The sequence below is a fragment of the Lipophrys pholis genome (genome assembly GCF_963383615.2).
Source record: "Lipophrys pholis genome assembly, chromosome: 11".
NCBI classification, from domain to species: Eukaryota; Metazoa; Chordata; class Actinopteri; order Blenniiformes; family Blenniidae; genus Lipophrys; species Lipophrys pholis.
The window spans coordinates 6,547,771-6,567,494 of NC_137631.1; the positions used below are offsets into that span (position 1 = coordinate 6,547,771).

Consider the following 19,724-nt stretch of genomic DNA (forward strand, 5'->3'; position numbering starts at 1 on the left):
GAAGTGTTTTTCCACTCATTGTTGTTCACAGGAGAGCGCAGGTAACGGGACACTAAAGTTGCGCCTCCCTCTCTTTTTATGAGAACTAACCTTTCTTAAACTAGGGTTTGTGGTAATCTGTAGGTTTAGTTTCTTTTTCATTAATTAATTAATTCATTAACCCTATATTTAACCGGGAAATTAAAAAAAAAAAAAACATTGAGATCGAAAAATAAACGACAAATAAAACTGAATTAATATGATACAATAGTTAAAGTGTGATAGTGCAGAGATCCATAAAGAAAATTTTGATGATAAAATGCAGATTTTTAAGGCAAATAATGATAGAATAAAGTGCAATAAAATTTCAAGACAATTATTAAACAGTAAAAAATGTTAAGAAGGCGTATTCACCCAACAGTAGAAAACCTTAAGAACACGAGCACTGATTTATTGATCCTCGCTCTCAGGAGAGTAATGACAGTAATAAGTAGATAATAGTCATCCTCGCTCTGAGTGAGCGCCACCCAGCTCTGGCGTGCAGTTCACAGTGGTGAGTGAGATGACCACATCGCAGACCTCAAGGTATTCAAAGACTGCAGACTTCTCAATGAAGCGCTCACATAAAGGACGTCGCCAGAATCGATAAAAATGTTGCAGACACGAGACGGTTTTCGAGCACGTAGGGCGAAACATGATCTATTACCAGAATAAAATCCAATCTTGATTCGAGGTTTGCGAAACTGAAATTGCAAAATGTGCTCCTTAAAAGAAAGTTCTGGGTCAAGAACAGAACGTGTTTTTTTTTTGTTTTTGTTTTTTTAATACAGCAATGTTGTGAACCATTTATGCAATAACCAATGTGAAAGAACGAAACACCGGGACGTCCTGTCCATGGGAATCGGGCACAATTCCAGAGTTTCAAGTATGTCATTAATCTTCTCAGACAAAACAACAAAGCCACCTTTGTGATCCGTCACTAATTACCTACTGTCGCTCCCAAAAAAAACTTCAGAGCGCTCGTCACTCTGTCATGACCTTTCAACACTTCAGTCTCTCTTTCTACATGTATACATCTTTTTATGGGCATTTTATTGTGAGGCATTTGGGATTTTTTTTTTTTTTTTTGCAAAATTAACACCAACCTTTAACTTAAATAAAAATCGTTTCTATCTTAAATGACTTTCAGTCCAAGTTTCTGGTAGCCCTCAAGTGATTTAAAAAAAAAAAAACGACAGCAGATGTTTCAGTCTTTCTTTTCATTAACATCAGTTCTTCATTTGAATGCTAAAAAGCATCGTCTCTTGAAAAAGCGTGAGTCTGCATCCGGAGTTATCGTTCTAAATTGGTTTAAGTCTTGTCAGCAAACAGGATGGTTCTCTAATCAAGCCAAATTTCTCATCTGCTGTAGTCTTTCTGATTTATGGCGTTCCCCACAGCACCATTGTTGGCCCACTTTTGTACACGAATCAATGTTTCCATTTTTCAAATAAAATATAAAGGTCACTTGAATTTTCCATATTTGAGAATTATGGTAGCTGTAGACTATAGTGCTATGCTATCCTACATAAATACAATGCTTGCCTCTCAGTATTCAGTGTGTCTTTCAAATGGGAAATTAGACATTAACACTCGTGTTACAGTTGAAACACAAAGAGAATCACAAAACCATCTTGAACCTGTCAAGTCTGTACGTACTACCTTTAGAGAAGAAAATGACTGATCTCACTGGAAATGGGGGTTTGTTTGAGCAGTAAATGTCATTATTAAGGCTCAAGAATAAAAAGAAAACTATTTAAAGTTGGCAGTAAATGTCCTTCCTCCTGTATCGTTGTAATCCGAATAAACTGAATGTTGTCTTTTGAGGAATCGGATCTGTGTTTTAATTTTTTGTTATTTTAGATCAATGCATTTTGAAGGCAATGTAGATGTAGGCTTTTTCGCAGGGTTAAGTTTGTTTGAAGAAAGGTGGAGTTAAAGATTTTAAGAATAAGGTTAAGCTTTAAAGCCCTTTCCTTCAGTTGGCTCAGATTTGAGAGAATCGTGTTCTTGGCTGGACTGTTAGACATTGAGACTGCCTGCAGAGCTTTTTTATTTCTTCTCACCTCTTTTTTTTTAATTCCATCAGCAGCCAGGCTTTAACAGACATCATCACATCGCACCGTCTCTACATCGACCTCCTCTCCATTTTTTGTGCAAATTGTGAAAGCAGAGACAGAAGGGGTGAGTCGAGACGAGCCTTTATTTCTCCACGCGCAGAATGACAGCTGTCATGCCAGAAATCCCCGAGGTGTGCTCCATTTCAGTGCTTCACATCAGTGCGCCCTTCCCGTGGGCTCACCACCTGCAGGAAGGTTCTTAATCGGTGCACTGTGATCTGGGTGACGGTGCTCAGACTGCCACCCCCACGACCCGGAAATGGATAAGCGGGAGAAAATGGATGGATGGATGGATGGATGAATGGATGGATGGATGGATGGATGGATGGATGGATGGACATCAGTGCGCCACACCTCCTTACTCCCTCCTACGTCACCTAACCCCGCCCCCTTGTAATGTGAGCTCTTCTTCCCACACCACACAGGCGCCCCCTCCGAACATTCAGAGGGGACTTTAAGCCCTGACAACAAAACACAAGCAAGCAATGAAATAAACAAATAAATAATTAGTCCCACAAAGCATGGGCCTTGTTTGTTTATCCCCCATGTCCACTGCAAAGTTCCTTGGCTCTGTCTCCAGGACACAAAATGGGCCATCATATGGAGACTGAATTGGCTAATGGTGGGCATTGTGCAGGAATGAAGACTTATTTAGCCGCCATCGGGTTCTTCGGGAGATAGGACCAGGGAAGGCATGAATGAGCCGGAATTGAGGAAATGTGGGCTCCCTCTTTGAAAACCAGCTGCTCGGCAGCAACCGACCAGGGTTCTAATGGCTCTGGCAGGAACTCTCCGGGGACCTGCAGTGGCTGACCAAACGCAAGCTCAGCAGAAAATGACTGGAGATCTTACTTCGGGGCCAAACGCAGGCCCAGCATGACCACGGCAGTCAGTCGATCCAGTTACTGTGTGAGGGAGGCTTAGAGAGCGGTTTTCATGGTGCTATGGAAGTGCTCACCCTGTCCATTCACTCGTGGGTTTAGCACTGTGGTTTGGTGAAGTTTAACTCCCAGGACCGAAGCCACCCCTGTCCACAGCTCGGAAGTGGATGCTTGAGGCTGCAATGGGCCACCCATGTGGATATGAAGGTGTGTGCCACCTCAGCTGATGTTGTCAATGAGAGAGAAACAATCGCTAGCCACCTAGTGGTCACTGTCCACCATAGTGAGGAGGTGAGTAAAGCCTTGGGAAGGGGGAAGCAGACACACCAAGTCCAGATGAACATAGTCAAACCTTCTCTAGGGCATCACAAATGGCTCCAGCGTGTGGCGACGTAGTTTGGCTCGTTGATCTGACACACAGGAGTTTGCCCAGGCCCTGAAGTCCTTTCTTGGGCCTGGTCAGTGGACTCTGAAGTAGCAAGAGGTGTTGGTGTCTTGGACATGGCGACGGAGAGGGGTTTGTAGTCCACAAAAGCGGTGATTCTCCGGCCCCCGGCATATGGCGAGGAAAAGACCAGAGAGTTCTCTGTCAAAGAGGCTATCTTTCCTCCCACTGTCGCGCAGATGTTTGCTGAAGAATGTGAGAGGCTGCCAGGCTCCCGCCACCCACTGTTCACATAGCGCTGTCACTGTGTAATCCGAGTAATCGGTGATGAGTGCCACCGGCACTGCTGAGGAAAGATGCGCGAAGATAGCAGTGTTATAGGGTGCAACCTTGGCCTTCTCAAATGCCAGGCTCCTTTCTGGGGAAACAGAGCCTCGTACATGGGGGGGGGGGGGGGGCACATCAGAGGCGCAATGAAGCGCTTGTAAAAATTTTCCATGTCGAGTACTTCTCACAGAGGCTTGATGGTTTGCGGCATGGCCTGGAGAGCAGCAGGACGGCATTTGAGCGGGGTTCTGCCTCAAACTTGCAGAAACTGATGCTAATGTGTGGTGTTTGATGGTGTTTGTATTCAATAAAATGGTGAAACTGGAAGCCGTGTCTGTGCCTCTATGCCTCTGTGCCCACCTGCAGTGGAGAACCCCAGAGGGCAAGGATGTCTTACTACAAGGGTCTATATGTCACACTTGTAATACTTCACATATGTAGGACAACCGTATACGACTGTGAATGAGGATTACTTGGACAGCACTGACACACTAAGCACATGTTTTTATTTGTTATAGTTCAAAGATGAATGACCGCGTAAAAAATATTACAACAATAATGGAAAACACAATCGGAAAGTATTTAAACACTGTGAATGGTGTACGAAATGTTCCACTAACATAACTGATACCTTAACACTGGTCATAAACAACAAACAACAAGGCCGAACACACTTTGAATTATCACAGCATGATCAGCTTTGAATATGGTATTCATTTTTTTCCTCAACATTCTCGCCGGTTCAAACGGGGTCCTTAATCGGCGAATGAGAACAATAAAAGAAAGCACACTTCATGTTATAAATTGCTGACTCACGACCAACTAGCACTTCCGTCCTCATCCATGTGTTGGCACTTTCTTGTAACTCACTAAACAGCTTGATTCAAATGTCAAGGCTCTGCTCCGAAATCAACTTGTGACTTCAATAATTCAAATTAAAGTGTTGTGACTTGTTGGGATATTTGTTATAGGAAGTCTTGTATTTAAAGTGAAAACTAACACTATATTACTGAGGTGAAAACTGGGAACTGATATGAGGTCTCGTGTTATGATTTCTTTCAATGTTATTGCTTCAGGAGTTTGTCATTAATGGATCGTAATTATGAAACCTTGCCGCTATAAAACAAATGGATCCCCTGAATCCAGACCTATCACGACAGTGCAACACATTTGACTCTGTACAATTAGACTCTTTATACATAACAACGTTTCTTGTGGAAAATAATTGTTTTTGCGTTTTGGTCTCAATAAAGGGAAATATGAACTGGGAGTCATGCCACTCTGCAGGCTGCCATTGTTGGGTTTTTTTTTCCATCTACTTTTTTTCCAGCTACATCTACACAACTATTTCATGCTTAGTAATAGCACTTCAGAAAAGTTGCAGTTTCCCCCATTTTCATGGAGATGAACTCTGGGCATTTTCAAAAAGTTCCACCTTGGGATCCATTTCTTAAAAAGCATCAAAAAAACAAAACCCTGTTTTCATTTTGTCAAGATGCAGGACTTAGAGTCGGCTGATAAATGACTTGTTTTTTTCCAAAGATTCCTCCTTTCTTTTTACTTTTCCAAAATGATGAGTTACTCACCATTTTAGAAGACAAGAAGATCTGGCATGCTGAAATAGGATTTTTCTAACGTTAGTAAAGACAATTCATGCCACTTAAACGGCAAATCTGATGAAATATAAAAAGAAAAGTTCCACAACATTTGATCACAGCATTCACAATATATATAATTAACACATCAGGAGCCTGATTAGGAACCAAAGCAGATGCAATCACAACATTTTATAACTTCGTACAGAATTCCAGCAAGGGATGTATCCCATTTTGATTATGATTTATGCTATAAACCATTAAACGGGTGCTTTTGTTTGATTTGAGTTTCGCTACAGAATATACTTTAAATAAATTACCCTTTATGGTAGTGAGTTACTTTACTAAAAATTAACTCTATTCGGAACAAAAAAAGTCCCTAATCACTTGATGTTGCAGCGCAAGAGAGTGATATACAGAAGAGCTTCCTCTCATGAATCAAAACGTTATCAATCCCCGAAGGAATTCTGTGCTGTTTGTGACTTCACCGAGGACTTTATTTGGGATGCTGGTATCACCAGATTTAAGCTTGACAATCGTCAACCAATTAATCCTGAGCACAGGTTTTTAGCTGCAAATGGACTCAGCTTCCACAAACCTCGCGGACTTGTTCAGCCACAAGTACCACCAATCTACCGCTTTTCTTTCAGCCGTTGTCAGTTTCAATAATAATGAAACCCTCTGAAAATGCACGGCTTCCAGCGGCATGCTTTCCTACATCTCGATGCCCTGTATTCCTTCTGTAAATGTCACACCAAGGGAAAATAATTTGAACAGAACATCTTACTCCGTTGCCCTATGAGTCAATTCTGGCTCTCAGTTGCCATTCACAGGGGAGATGATTTATGGGAAGCGCTAGAACCGACTGATCTCTTACTATGTGCGCGCTTGTTTTGCACAACTACCATAAAAACGTTCAGAATCTCAGCAGCTTCAGTGCTATTTGTTACTCATCCTCGGTCAGCGAATGAAGATATACCGGTAATTGACATTAAACTGACACAGACTGATCGTGTCAGAGCTTGTTATTGGCAGGAGTTTTTAAAGTTCAAAACGAGAAGTTGCTCAGTCCCATTATCTCATAAACAATGTGCGTGCGTGCTTGTGTGTGTGAGCGTGTTCATTATTGTTTTAAACTGTTTCAGACCTAAAGTTAAGTTTTGGTGTCATATTTTCAACATTTATTATTGTTTAGGTGAAAAAGTATACATTTTCTAAATCTAGTGTGAGTTGATGGAATGATGCCCATGTCAAAGACTAACACAAACACACCGCGGGGTCCGAGAGGAGGCGAAGAGGGAGTCGTGATGGACGAGCAGAGGAAGTGGGTTACATTGATTTGAATTTGTGAATTGTGCTTTTGCCTGAAGTGGCAATCATTTTTTTCCCGTTTTATAGTTGTTGTTTAGGCTATACCCATTCGTTTAGTGTCCACCTTCATTTTGTGATTATTAAATCATCTTTAATTATTATTAAGGGCGGCATGGCTCGGTTGGTAGAGCGGTTGTCTCGCAATCGGAATGTTGCAGGTTCAATTCCTATCTCCACATGCCAAAGTGTCCTTGGGCAAGACACTGAACCCCAAACTGCCTGTGTGTGTTTAGTGTGAGAGTGAGTGGTTGGTGGTGGTGGTGGTCGGAGGGGCCCGATGGTGCAAAATGGCAGCCTCGTATCCGTCAATATGCCCCAGGGCAGCTGTGGGTACATACGGAGTTTACCACCATGGAGTGAATGAATAATGCAATGTTAAGCGTCTTGGAGTGTCCAGAAAAGCACCATATCAAACCAATGCATCATTATTATTATTATTATTATCAGAAGCATACTTACCAAACCAGTACCAGAATTTAGCATCGAGGCCACCTGATAGTGAGTCAAAAAATGTGCATGTCTGACCGACCTTGTTTTTCCTTAATGAATCATTTGGCCTTGTGTGTGAATGTCTTTCACTTCTATTCAACACAGATTCAACATTCAAAGACGAAAAACAATAATTGAATCCAGCCCAGGGTGAATAACAGCCTTCCTCAGTCATGACGCAAACAAGACTCCTGGGTTTAATTTACCTGAAAGCCGAGCAGGATGCAGAGGTACCAGGGTGGCCTGTCATTAAGGGAGTACACCAAATCAACACCTGTGTCCCCTGGCTCCTCCAGAGACTCCTCCGTGTGCGGCTCCCCGATGTTGACCGTCAGCTGTGGCTGTTCATCACCATCCTTGCCCTTGGGAAGAAGAGCAAAGAAAAACAAATAACACATTAATCCTACTGTGTCGTCTGTGAGCCATCACACTATTGAAGAAATTCTTCTTTAATTATTTCCAGACTATCGGGACACTAATTCCCACTCCTGAATGACTATAGAGGAACAGATAAATTATAAATTCAAGCGTGCCAAAGACCAGGAGTTTCTTCTACATCAACTGAGCTATTGGTTTATTTCTCACAAATGAGACATAAATACAGAACAATAATTGCAATTAAAAAAAAAGGATGCATTCAACTCATTCTGTCAGAAAACACAGTCTTTGATTTCAGTGTTAAAAGGTCTTATTGGATTTGAAGCCAAAGCTGTGTCATAATAAAGGAGAATAGGATGTTTGCACACCACATAAACACTGAGCGCAGCTCCCGTTCGCTCACAATTACTGAGTGATCAAAGAGCATAATACTGAATTGAATTTATTACATGCTTAGGTGGGTATGGGAGCGTGCCGGTATGTGTGTGTGTGTGTGTGTGTGTGTGTGTGTGTGTGTGTGTGTGTGTGTGTGTGTGTGTGTGTGTGTGTGTGTGTGTGTGTGTGTGTGTGTGTGGTGAGTGATAGGCAGTAATCCATGTTTTGAAAAGAAACCGTTATTATTTGCATTAACTCCAATCATGCAGTGCTTGCCACAGGATGTTTTGCAGACAGCGGTGTCAGAGACATGCAAGAGTCACATTGCAAATATTAGAATAACAATTTGGTTTAAGTGCTCTTACAGGACTGAAACATTTACATTGAGAAGCTCAATGTAAGTTTTGTGAATTGAGTTTGTTGTTTTCCATTAATGCATCTTGGCGGTGAGAGGCAGCGTATGTTTTGCTGGGAGGCGCTGAGGGTCTAACCCTCTCTCTGATCTAATCGTTAGGGATGCACCGATATTGATACCAGTAAGATCCTTCTGACTTTTGGGGTTTTCGGCAGGAGGTGTCAGAAAGGTTACCACAGGGATAACTGGCTTGTGGCGGCCAAGCATTTATAATGACATCATTTTTTTTTTGTTGATCCTTCTATGTCGGCTCTTCCTCTCATTGTGAAGCAGAATTCACCAAACATTGGATTGTTCACCCACTAATAGGGAAGGTGAGCTGGGGTTTAGAGCGTCGTGAGACAGCTTAGTTTGACCCGACTGATGATGTGCCGTTGCAATATCAATCGTAAATAGTAATAAATAAATTATAAATAGTAATACATTCATTTACGTATGGAGTATAGACTTAATGAGATTTAATAAAAACTGGTATTGGTCCTCGGTATCAGTAATTCGCTAAAGATTAGTACTCTAACAAAAAAGTGGTAGTGTTTCATCCATACTGATTATTCTTCTACTTTAAGTCAATAAAGCTAAATCACCTGCAAACTGAGCAACGCAACAAAAAAATGTGTGGGGGAAAAATTGCATGCAGTTTTATACATGTGATATATGCACACACCAAAAATCAAATAAACAAGTTTGTTTGCGTCCAAAAATCTTACATGAAAAATATAACTGCTATTAATGGCTGTCAACATACGAAGTTAAAACCTCATCTGAGGTACTTACAGTACACTGGCGCGAGTCAAATACTTATCAAGCACGTGATGTCTTAAACTGTGCTTATTCTTTTCTTTTCCTCCTGCTTTGTTCCCCCCTAGAATATGTGAGGTATGCTGAGAAAAGGCTTGGATTGCTATCCGCCGTGTCAATAACAGGTAACTTGACTCAGCTATATATCGCGGATGTCTCAGTAGGCTGCAGTCAAAGTTATGCATAGACATGGGAGAGTATTGGAGAGAGTAAACATGTGGCCTTGTCTGGATAAGGTTTCCACACAAAGATGAGATCTGATGATTCAAATTATTTTAAAGGGTTTTTAGAAAAGTTACTGGTATTTTAGTTGTCATGATAACAGTGAAATTTGGTTTTGCAACATAGTTTTTTTTTTTGTTTTTTTTTAGGTTTTCACCCAATGAACAACAAGTAATGGTCCTCTCTTATTGTCTATCGTCACTCTGTTATATGATGTTTCTGATATCGCAGAAACATTACATTTCTGGATACACTCAAATCTGAGTTGTTTTAGGAATGTCTCGCTAAACTTTTAACCAACAAGGAGTGGAAAAACGATCCAATTCTTTTTTCACGGTTCCTTGCAGACAGAGAAATGATGAAAAGCAGCTGGAAGGGTGATGCCGTTTGGCTCATGAAGCATTTCTCTGATACTGGCAGACTGTTCTTGCTGGAACAGAAGAACGACAGCAGGTAAGGAGTGCAAGGGAAATTGAGGCGATGACCCTTTTTGCACCGTAAAGACAACTGGCTGCCATTTTTAGAGTCCAATTTATCCTCCAAAAGCTTGTCAAGCTCAGTCAAAACAATACTTCTGTGCACCGCAATGCACTGTGGATTTGTCTATTGCATAACGATCTGGATGTAATTTACTGCGGCGGTTACATGTAAGGAGATAGTCGATTTGCGGCCCATAAATGACACATTACCACCATTGAGACACTTAAGACAGTCGACTGTTTCTGGGTCCTTGAGCAGCAGCTACCAGTGACATGAAAAGTAAACGTTTGTCAAAGGGAATGACCCGTCTGACCCCTCTCCCTAACTCAAGCCCAGTAGTTGTCATGTTCCCAGAACGTGAAGCTTCTCCTCCTTCTGGGATGACGCGAATGTGTTAATAGAAGGGCATATTACTTCAACAGGCGTGTCGGTTTACTGTGAGAAATGACTCGGACCAATTTGTTTGAAGGCATTTTCCTCCCCCGAGTCCGTTCAGTCGTTTTTGGTAAATCAACAACATGTCCTACTACTCTGAAAGCTTTGACAAAAATGTTGTGGGCACTTTAGGTTGAAGGGTGTCAGTCAGGGGGGTGAGCAGATTGTCCTTCTTTCCTGAGGATAGAGGTTCAATTCCCATCTCCTGTTGTCAATGCGCCTAAGTATTTTTGACATTGAACACCAAGTTGCATCGACCTTGAAGATAGAATCGTGCGTGAGAGCTTCAGCTACAGCTCTCAATATAATCTAGCTTGAAGTTGAATATGTTTGATCATCTCAATAAGAACATCTTTACCTTTGAAAAGACACATTTTATGACAGAGATGGATCACATTTGATTGTAAGGAGTGTCTGACAGCGTCCAGTTTACTATTTCACATTGCAGAGTGCTTCTATGTACCGCTTGCAAGGCCATTTGTTGATCCTGTGGCAGATTCTTGAAAGGAGAGTGTCGGAGCCATTCATGCTTACTGCTGGCAGGTTATTAAGGGCCCGAACGACTCCCAAGGTAGAACTTTTCAGAACTGCTCCGGCTCAGAGTCTGTGTAGACGGGCAAAAACGACACCTTCTGAGATGGCGGAAGCGCACCACCAACGTGGTAAATACGCCTTCAGCACATGCACGAGTAGATGGACAATAACATGGCGGCCTCAGAGTGGCATGACTCCCAGTCCAAATTCTCCTGGGACTTGGTAGTTTTATAGTTGACAGTAACCAAAATAACAATCCAACTTGGTCGTCTGTCCATATGAACGTCCATGTACTCGCCATCGTTAATGTTGATAAGCGTATTGCTCTCGGCAACGCATGCTTGTGTGGTTTCATTCCAAAAAACGAAACAAAAAAACAACAGCGCCAACTCATAACCTGGCATGGTAACTACGTCCTTGTAATTGTTTCTGCCATTATGTGTCAACGATGTCAAATTCAAAACGTTTCTGTGCAAACGTGAAACGTTTCTGAGGCGTCGATTAACTGACTGCACCATCATAACAAACACTCAAGGCTGCTGGACAACATGATTTTGATCATCTCGGCCTTCAAATCCGTGGTCTTGTGTTGGACAGTGAAAAAGGTCGACGGATGTTCTTTGTCACGGTTGTGCAAACCACAGATAGACCGACTAACAACTGGCAGAAAACAACACGTCAAATTTGACATGTTATTTTTTCGGCCCCGTTCTGCACCTCCAGACGAGGCTCTCTCTCTCTGAGCATGAATGCCACTTGAACATCTGCTTCATTTTTGTTTTCCTGACAGCCCCCGGTGGCGTACACAGATGAAAAGATGTCATTGTTATTCTTACCTACTCTCCTTCTCTTAGTGGTTGTTACTGTCAATTCAGTGGAGAGCAAAATTGTGCTGTCAAACTTACTGTGCTTCTTACTGTTTTTAATAAAATCCATGTCACACGGCGGAGCAAGTCATACACTTACGAGATCTCAAACTGTAATACCTCTCGGTGGCTCAAAATGACCCATCTGGTAAAAGCAAAACACATTTTTGCAGTTTATGTCAGCCCCAGTGGTTGGAGAATGTGTGTGTCAAAATCTGTGTGTGTAATGAAAGAGTGACTTCACTGTGCTCTGGTAATGATTTTTATGGGAATTATTTTTTTTGGGGGGGGGGGGGGGGGGGGGGTTGGCGGTACCTAATAATGTAGGATGTGAACCAAATTTATATCAAGTCACCTCTGAGGAGCCATCCAACATGTGACCCCAAGGGCAAAGAGGTAAACTCCCCTCTAAAAACATGCCACATGGGACAGGTCAGGTTTTAGCTTTACGTTGACGCGCGCGTGTGTGTGTGTGTGTGTGTGTGTGTGTGTGTGTGTGTGTTTGTGTTTATGTGGTGAAATGACCACAACAACACATTCAGATATTAAGAACTTTAGCAACAGTACAGTCGACCAGGACCCTGTCACCAGTCGTATGTATAAGCGAGTATAATGAATGCATAAGCTACATCGTGTGATTCCCCAACGAGCTGTTTGTGTGATGCAAAGGGGTCATTTCCCACTTAACGGAGTCCACATGGGATGGATCCGTTTCCAAAAGGGTTCGTACCAACCCTCTGGAGGATGAGTCCGTTTGAAGTGCCAGTGTGTCAGAACGTGACGCCGGCGTTTCAAATGCGGCCGAGGCGTTCATGGGACCGCCTTCCGGGATGGAGAGGTGGGGACATATGACACAAGTCATTAGAATGACAAAGTGTAGCAAATTCTGCAGTTAACTTGTAGGGAGAAAAACTGTTAAAAGTAAAAAAAAAAAAAAAACGAAAAACAATCAAGTGAACAGAAAAATGCTTCAGAGTACCGGTTCCTTGTAAAAAGTAGAGCTTTGTTTTCAAGACATCAAGTCATCATTTTTATCGGTTGACTTCAGACCTCAGTGTACAAAGGAAAATGGGAGAGAGTTTAAACTTCCATGTCTAATGTGGCCCCACGTCCAACCGCAGCTTTTGCAGACATGGTCGGGGTGAAACGGCAATAAAAGCCATCGTGACGAAGGCAAAAGTAATTCTTTGACTCTAAACGCTATAGTAAAAAACGGGTACGTCAAGTTAAGAGTTTGACATTTATAAGGTGTGTGAAATAGTTGGTGCCGTTGCAACACAGCGAGGGTTTAAACCCTGCCTGTGGATTTCGCATGTTCTCCCTGCATGAGTCCTCTGTGGGAGCCCCGGCTGCCTCTCTGAGGCGAAAACACATGCTGGCCGGGTTAACTGCAAATTCATCAAAAGAGCGTGTTGTTGTGTGTCTATTTTATGTTAGCCCTGACAGGACCTGGCACGAAAACATCACAATTCATTATGCCTTTTTGCTTTATTACTACCTTCGCCAATGAAAGTTGGGGCAAAGGTTGTTTTTTTTTTTTTTTTGTCCGTGTCTCCGTGTGTGTGTTTTTTTGATTATTAGTTTGTATGTATGCATGTCACCAACTTTTCGCAAAAACTATTGACCTGCGTTGCATGAAATCTTCAGGGATGATTTGTCTTCTTCAAAGGATAGTTCCATTAAAGTTCGAGAGGGATTGGGCGAAAGGTCAAGGTCTAGGTCACGCAAAGGTCAGAAATGTATTTTCATCATATTGCAGTCAGTTTTAATCCGATTGATTTCAAACCAACATGATGCAGTGACATCATTACGCTGGTGAGCGGTTTGGGGTCAAACGTCAGGGATTGTAGAATGTGTCAAACAGTGATGACATGAAGCGACTCAAGCCACCATGGCAAACAATGGAAGGAGTGGTGTGGTGCAACGAATAACTTTGTAATCCATTGGTTTTGATGGTGACAAATGTGGCGTTGGTGATGGCGTGCGCTCTACCGAGTGCCTGTTCTCGCCTGAACTGAAATAGGAAGATGTGTCCTATCAGTCAAAGGCATTATGGAATTCATCCACATCATAATGTATGATACAATTTTTTTAAGATTTCCCAAGGGATTAAATCCTCATCAAACTAGTTTGTCGCTGGAGTAAAATGTGTTAGTAAACCGTGTTGTCCATACAGTAAATTATCAAGGAAAAACAGTAAATAGTACTCAGAAAGTTATGGAAAAGAAATAAACAACACAAACGTCATTGATCACCTCATGGTTTCACTATTACAAGTCAACACCACCACTGCCACAGTGTCGGGTCCAGTGGCAGTCCAGTCCTCACACCCACGGTTAACCTGTCAGCGACGGTACCTTATTTATCACCCTGTCAATCATCTGTGTCGCACTTTAAATGGCACTGACCTGCATGAGAGGTGCTGTGGAGATGAACTGTGACTGATTAATTTATTGGACCGATGTCCAGGTTGTTCTTAATATAAAAGCATTGAAGGCGGACTGAGACGTACGGGACAATTTTAGCCATCGTAGGAGATCCTTTGTTTTGTGTGATGCCTTATGGCAGGTTGTAAATTTGTAGGCTGAAACATATAGAACTTTATAGTTTCTAGATGTGCAAGCCCTATTGAGACACAAGAAGCACTGTGATTGCAACCAAGGATTCGTCCAAGAAGTATTGATTAGAGGACGACTAATATCAAAACAATCTATTACTGATGCATATTGTATACCTATAAAGGAGTTTAACATAGTTTGTCTGCTTTCTCGGCTGTTCTGTTGCTGCTTTACCCGGTTGAAATTCCACCAATTCCACCGACCTCTCTGCAAGAACTGCAGCCCTCTTGCTTGATAAGTCTGTGACAAGAATGAACTATATTTAACAAGTCTTAAAGGAATCAAATATGAAACAGTTCGTGAAAGCGCAAAACCTCCAAAGCAGGGGTGTCAAACGTTCTGGAACGTGAAGCTCCAATCCGCCCGCCAAACCAGCAAGCAAATAATTTTTCTTTATTTTAACAAATCCGTTAACACAACAGAGACTCGAGCTGAGATATGAGCATGAAAAGCTTTGTTGCTATCGAATCACCTCAAAGCCGCGCTGACAGGGTCTGTAAAAACTTGCATGATGCAACAGAAGTTTTGGGGAAATTTTGCTACTTTCATTGAAATTGGCATCATTTGGTATACTCTGCGCCACAACGAAGGAAAAGTACTTTTTTTTTTTACATTTAAAACCGATTATGGCACTATTCTTCAGGTCCAGTACAGTTGAGATGAAATTGGTTTGTAGTTCCTGAACTAAAACGTGTTTGACAGCCCCGCTGTCGGGAGAGGAAAGTATTTCACTTGAAAGGGAACTACTGCGCTGGAGAACTGAAAAGCAGTCCAGCGCCTCAGTAAGTTGACAAGCAAGCAATTACTCATCAGTCACCAAGCAGAAAAACATAAAGGAAGTCACAACGGCAACACTTTCCCAGGGAGTTGATTTATGTCTAAGTACTAAAGTACTCCGGTGTGAGCATAGTTCACATATGCATTGACAGTAAAGTTCGTTCTTCAAAGCTGTTTCAAATGCCTGCGCATGTGCACCCCCACCGTGGCCACCGTGTCTCACGCGAGATAGACGGATACAGCGGCCTCCAGAGTGCCATGACTCCAAGTCCATATTCTAGTTTTATAGTCCAAATTGACAGTTTCACATCAATCACCCATACTAGTATCCAAGCTGTCATCTGTCCACACCGATGTTGCATCCTCTCCATTGTTATTGTTGATGACGTATTGTTTTCTCTCTCTCTCTCTCTCTGCCATCTCGTGTGTGGTTTCACTATAAAAAAAAAGCCAGCTGCATCGTTTTCAGAGTGTTGCTGTGTAAACGCGCGACTTTTCTGAAACGAAATCGCAAAAAGATGCGTTTTCCCACTTGAAACGTTGTCGTGCTCTAAAACGCTGTTGACACCGGTGTCTATGGTCCACTGGTTACTTGTCCAGTGGCTATGTCATGTTTTCTTTTTTTATCAAAGAAGTGTAACAATACGCTGATTTTCAGTAGCCTTCCCAACACCTTTTGGTCTGCTTGCACACCAGTGGATCGAGTTTACACACACACCAAAGAACTCTGACCAGTAGACTTGTGACGTTCACGAACGAAGCGAATCTTTTGACCGGCTCATTAACACCAACGATGGGAGCCGAGTCGCGTTTTGGTTTGGGAGACGTTCGTTTTTTGTTTTTTTGTTTTCTCTCTCTCTCTCCCTGAGTTCACACACAGATGCTCACACACGCTCCTCCTCGCTCCTCCACTGAGCGAGACGGCGAGAGCATGGGGAGGAGCGCAACGACTCCTGCAATATTTGCATATTATGCAAATATTGCACGAGTCGTGCCGAAAAACAAAGAAAAACAAAAAAGCGAGTGCCTCAGGGTCGGCAGTGCAGTCAACAGCGGCCTGAAGGAGGCGGAGGACCGTCCGTCGTTTGTTCTGCAAAATGAGCCAAAGAAAAAGGAGCGGCATGTGGGTGCACTTTTCCCTTGAGGCGGACGGAGAGGCGAGGTGCAATATTTGCCATTTAAGTCCGTCTCCACAAACAATTTTAAAAGCAAAGCATTTTAAAACTCAACACCCCACTGTTAAAATCTCGGAGGTGAGGAGAGAGCATGGCTCTGACGATGAAGTGGAGAGTACCAGTACTTCAGACCAGTGCCACAGTCACTCAAGCCACAGCTGCAGCAGCAGCCTCTGTTAACCACTGGGCCCACATCTTTGCCTGGCAGGCACCTGGTTAAAAACAATTCCTGCTGCGACCACAAAAGCAGCAACTATATGCACCTCAGGACAGTTCACTAGTCCGTTGTACAGTTTGTATTAGTAGTACTAGCGGACTGTATGCACATTTTTGTCTCTAATTTATTGTAGTTGTATCTATTTTTCTAATACTTGAAGTCTTATTGTAGAAGTCTATTGAGTTTTCTATCAAAATATTCTTGTGTGAAACATTTCTCTCTCAAATTTGCACTAAAACAATACAAGGTGTTACTGACCAACAACTTAGTATTTTTTTTTACTGCACCTTTAATCTTTATTATAAGCCTTTATTATATAATTTTAAAATATTGTTTTGAGTTTTTCTTCATTGTTAAAAATGTTCTTGTGTTGGAAATTCTGCACTAAAAGCTTTTTGTATGGAACTTCATTGTAGCCTGCTTTGTTTATTAATGTGTATTTATAAGTGTTTAGGTGTTGCATGAATAACATAGGGCAAAGTAGTTTTACACACATACACACACTTTATACAAAGGGTAAATAGTGATCTCACTGTCAACTCAGAGGGATATGGCAGTGGAATATTTACAATGAATCCATATCAGACCTTAAAATCGTGTCCACACATGTCAAATGAAGCTATAATCGGCATTTCAGAATAATTCAAACTGAAATATCGGTGGGAAATCTGAGTTTGAAATGATTCTGATCCAAATCTCAGCCCATCATTCCTCCCTGTGATCATTTCCAGGATAAAGCGAATTAACCCCAGGCTGGCTTCTTAAAAGTGAGTAAATATAAAAATGAGTCTTTTGAATGGTTCTTTGAAATGAAGCGGATCCCAAAGATCCGGCTCCCTCTAAAGAGCCATAAATCACAATCTCTGCTGACCAGCATTTATGTGCAGGAGAGGAGAGGGTGAGTGAGAGGACAGCAACACCTCACGGAGGTGAGGACATTCATTTCTATGGGGGCATTATTGTCGCGAAACTATTTGTCAAGGCATAAGGAGCCTGTGAGCCTGCGTCCAGGGCAGCAAAACCCAGTATGTACGACTTCGAATCCTATCAAGGCAGAACTGTAGCAAAAGTCAGTGTAAAAAAAAAATAAAATAAAAAATAGAAAAACGCTAATTGTGAAACTGCTTCCATGTACAGATTCTGATACAGATGAACAGATTTTTTACACATTTAGAAACCTAATTACAGACAAATTATAAGACGACGTCCACATTAGTTGTAGACTCCAGTCTGCACTATATTACAAACAATCCCCTTAAGAGCGCTCTGAAGATCGTAAAATGCTCTATTTTGTGCTTTTAAAGCTCCCTACATTCCAAACATGCAGATTTAGTTCATTGAGCTCATTAGATTGATAGAATGCATTGGCACAGATGTTTGAATGGCCTGATCAATGCAGCCACATGAAATCATAGAAGAATTTAAAAGTGAATCCAGACATGGTAAAAAAAAAAAAAAAAAAAAAAAAAATGTAACCAGTTTTGCACCACTTCTGTTTTGCACTTTCCTCTTAATTAAAGGGTGAGAAACTCTCGCGTCACTTTGTTGAGTTATGATCGTTATTTTGCTGCAAAGTGACATGAACCCTCCGTTTAAATCCTCAAGTTGCAAATTCAAACAATCAATCTCCGTCTCCCTCAGTCCCTCACTGTATTGCATCACCAATAACGAGAAATAACGGGGCCTGGACTCTTTCACCAACATTCTCTCCGGATGCCTGACGTATTTCACGCCAGGGCCGAACGAGCAGACTAAAGTAAATTTATTTCGCACCAAAACTCTACGACCAGAGGCCGAGAGCTGCAGGGGGTCGCCTGCGAGCCACTCCCTGCACCGCCCGGCCTCCCTCGTCTTTGATTCAACCTCAGGCAGCAGAGGAGGACTGGTCATTACTGACGGTCTGCTGCCATCTAGTGGTCATCTCCCTGCACAAAGAACTGAATGTGTAAAAAGAGTGCCGCCTCCCCAAAAAAAACAAAGCAGGAGCACCCATGACATCTTTAACGTTTTTCTTTCTTTTCTTATTTTTTAAATCGTAATTTTAGCTTTAAAATAATCCTCTTTCCACATTTATGGTATTTAGGTGGCTAAAGTAGTCTCATAGATACAAAGCATGACCCATGACCAGAGCAGTTCAACTTATTGCTGTGCAAATAACTGAAAATGAGTATTTGATTACATTTACCAGTTCATTTTCACTTTAAACGTAAGATATTACCACTATCTTTATTCAAATCTCAAGTATATATACAAGTGTATATAAAGGATTTGACCTTTTATGTTGAAACAGACCGGGAAACCGGCCTGCTGGAATATTAAAGCATGTTTTTGCGTCTGTCGGGCTAAATAAAGCCGACTGGGAGGAAAAACACAGTGTCGTACGAGATGTGTTCAGACCTCACCTGCCTCTGGAAACTAAAACCTCAAAAAAAAAAGATGAATACGTGTTAAATATTTGGGTGGTGGAAGGCTTTCACTGTGACGGATGAATGGATGGATGGACGGATGCCATCTTCAAGAAAATGTGTTTTTATCACGTTGGGAAAAATGGATATACATACAAAAGCATTTTGCTTTTCTTGCTCCCTGATGGCAATAGGAAACTTAGGAAAAGTGCTCCAGAAGATGTTAAACCACAACAACACTGACTTGAATTTTAAATGAGTTCATACGAATGTCAAGATTCTTTTTTCAAGCTTTGAAACGAGTTTTTCTCTGGTGGATTTGTTCAAGTCCTGAGAGGACAAACGGCGGAGTCAAGCGGGAGACAAACGGATAAAGTAAATGTAAAACACGGGAGTATCACTACCTCACACTGCTGGGCGGAGACAGATTAAGTGTGGCGAATCGTCACTGAAGCTCCCCAGCGTGATTACTGAGCGCCTCAGCATCATGTGCTGAGAGCGGTGTCTGCTGCATCACAAGTGTGACGGGGGCCGGGCGGGCGAGTGGGAGCGACTGCCTCACTGCCCCAGTGGATGACTTTTTCTTTTATTAGCTTATTTTAAATACATTCTAGGGGAGCTCTGACATCACCTTTTTTTAAAGGACAACTACGAGAACTAACTTTTAGCGACTTCCTCCAGATCACTCAGGGATTCCATGAACTCCATGAAGATTAGTGATTTATAGAGGTTGTACTTATATTTGTGACTCGTTTATCTTATTTCCATGCCCCCCCCCCCCCCGTCAAGTTTCTCCTCCTTCTGCCACAAAGCGTCACAAATCACACCCTGCTTATCTTTGTT

The 19,724-nt window shown here is 42.1% G+C and overlaps 1 protein-coding gene across 1 annotated transcript in view; it reads right to left on the reverse strand.

Moving 5' to 3' along the window:
• LOC308116520 (solute carrier family 23 member 1) overlaps window positions 1-19,724 on the reverse strand; it is a gene marked incomplete at both ends in the record, with an annotated part of 79,562 nt that overhangs the window by 52,675 nt on the left and 7,163 nt on the right. Inside the window, one exon of the mRNA XM_080474769.1 lies at window positions 7,393-7,548. Within this exon, the coding sequence (XP_080330895.1) occupies window positions 7,393-7,548 (156 nt within the window). The remainder of the gene's footprint in view (window positions 1-7,392; window positions 7,549-19,724) is intronic.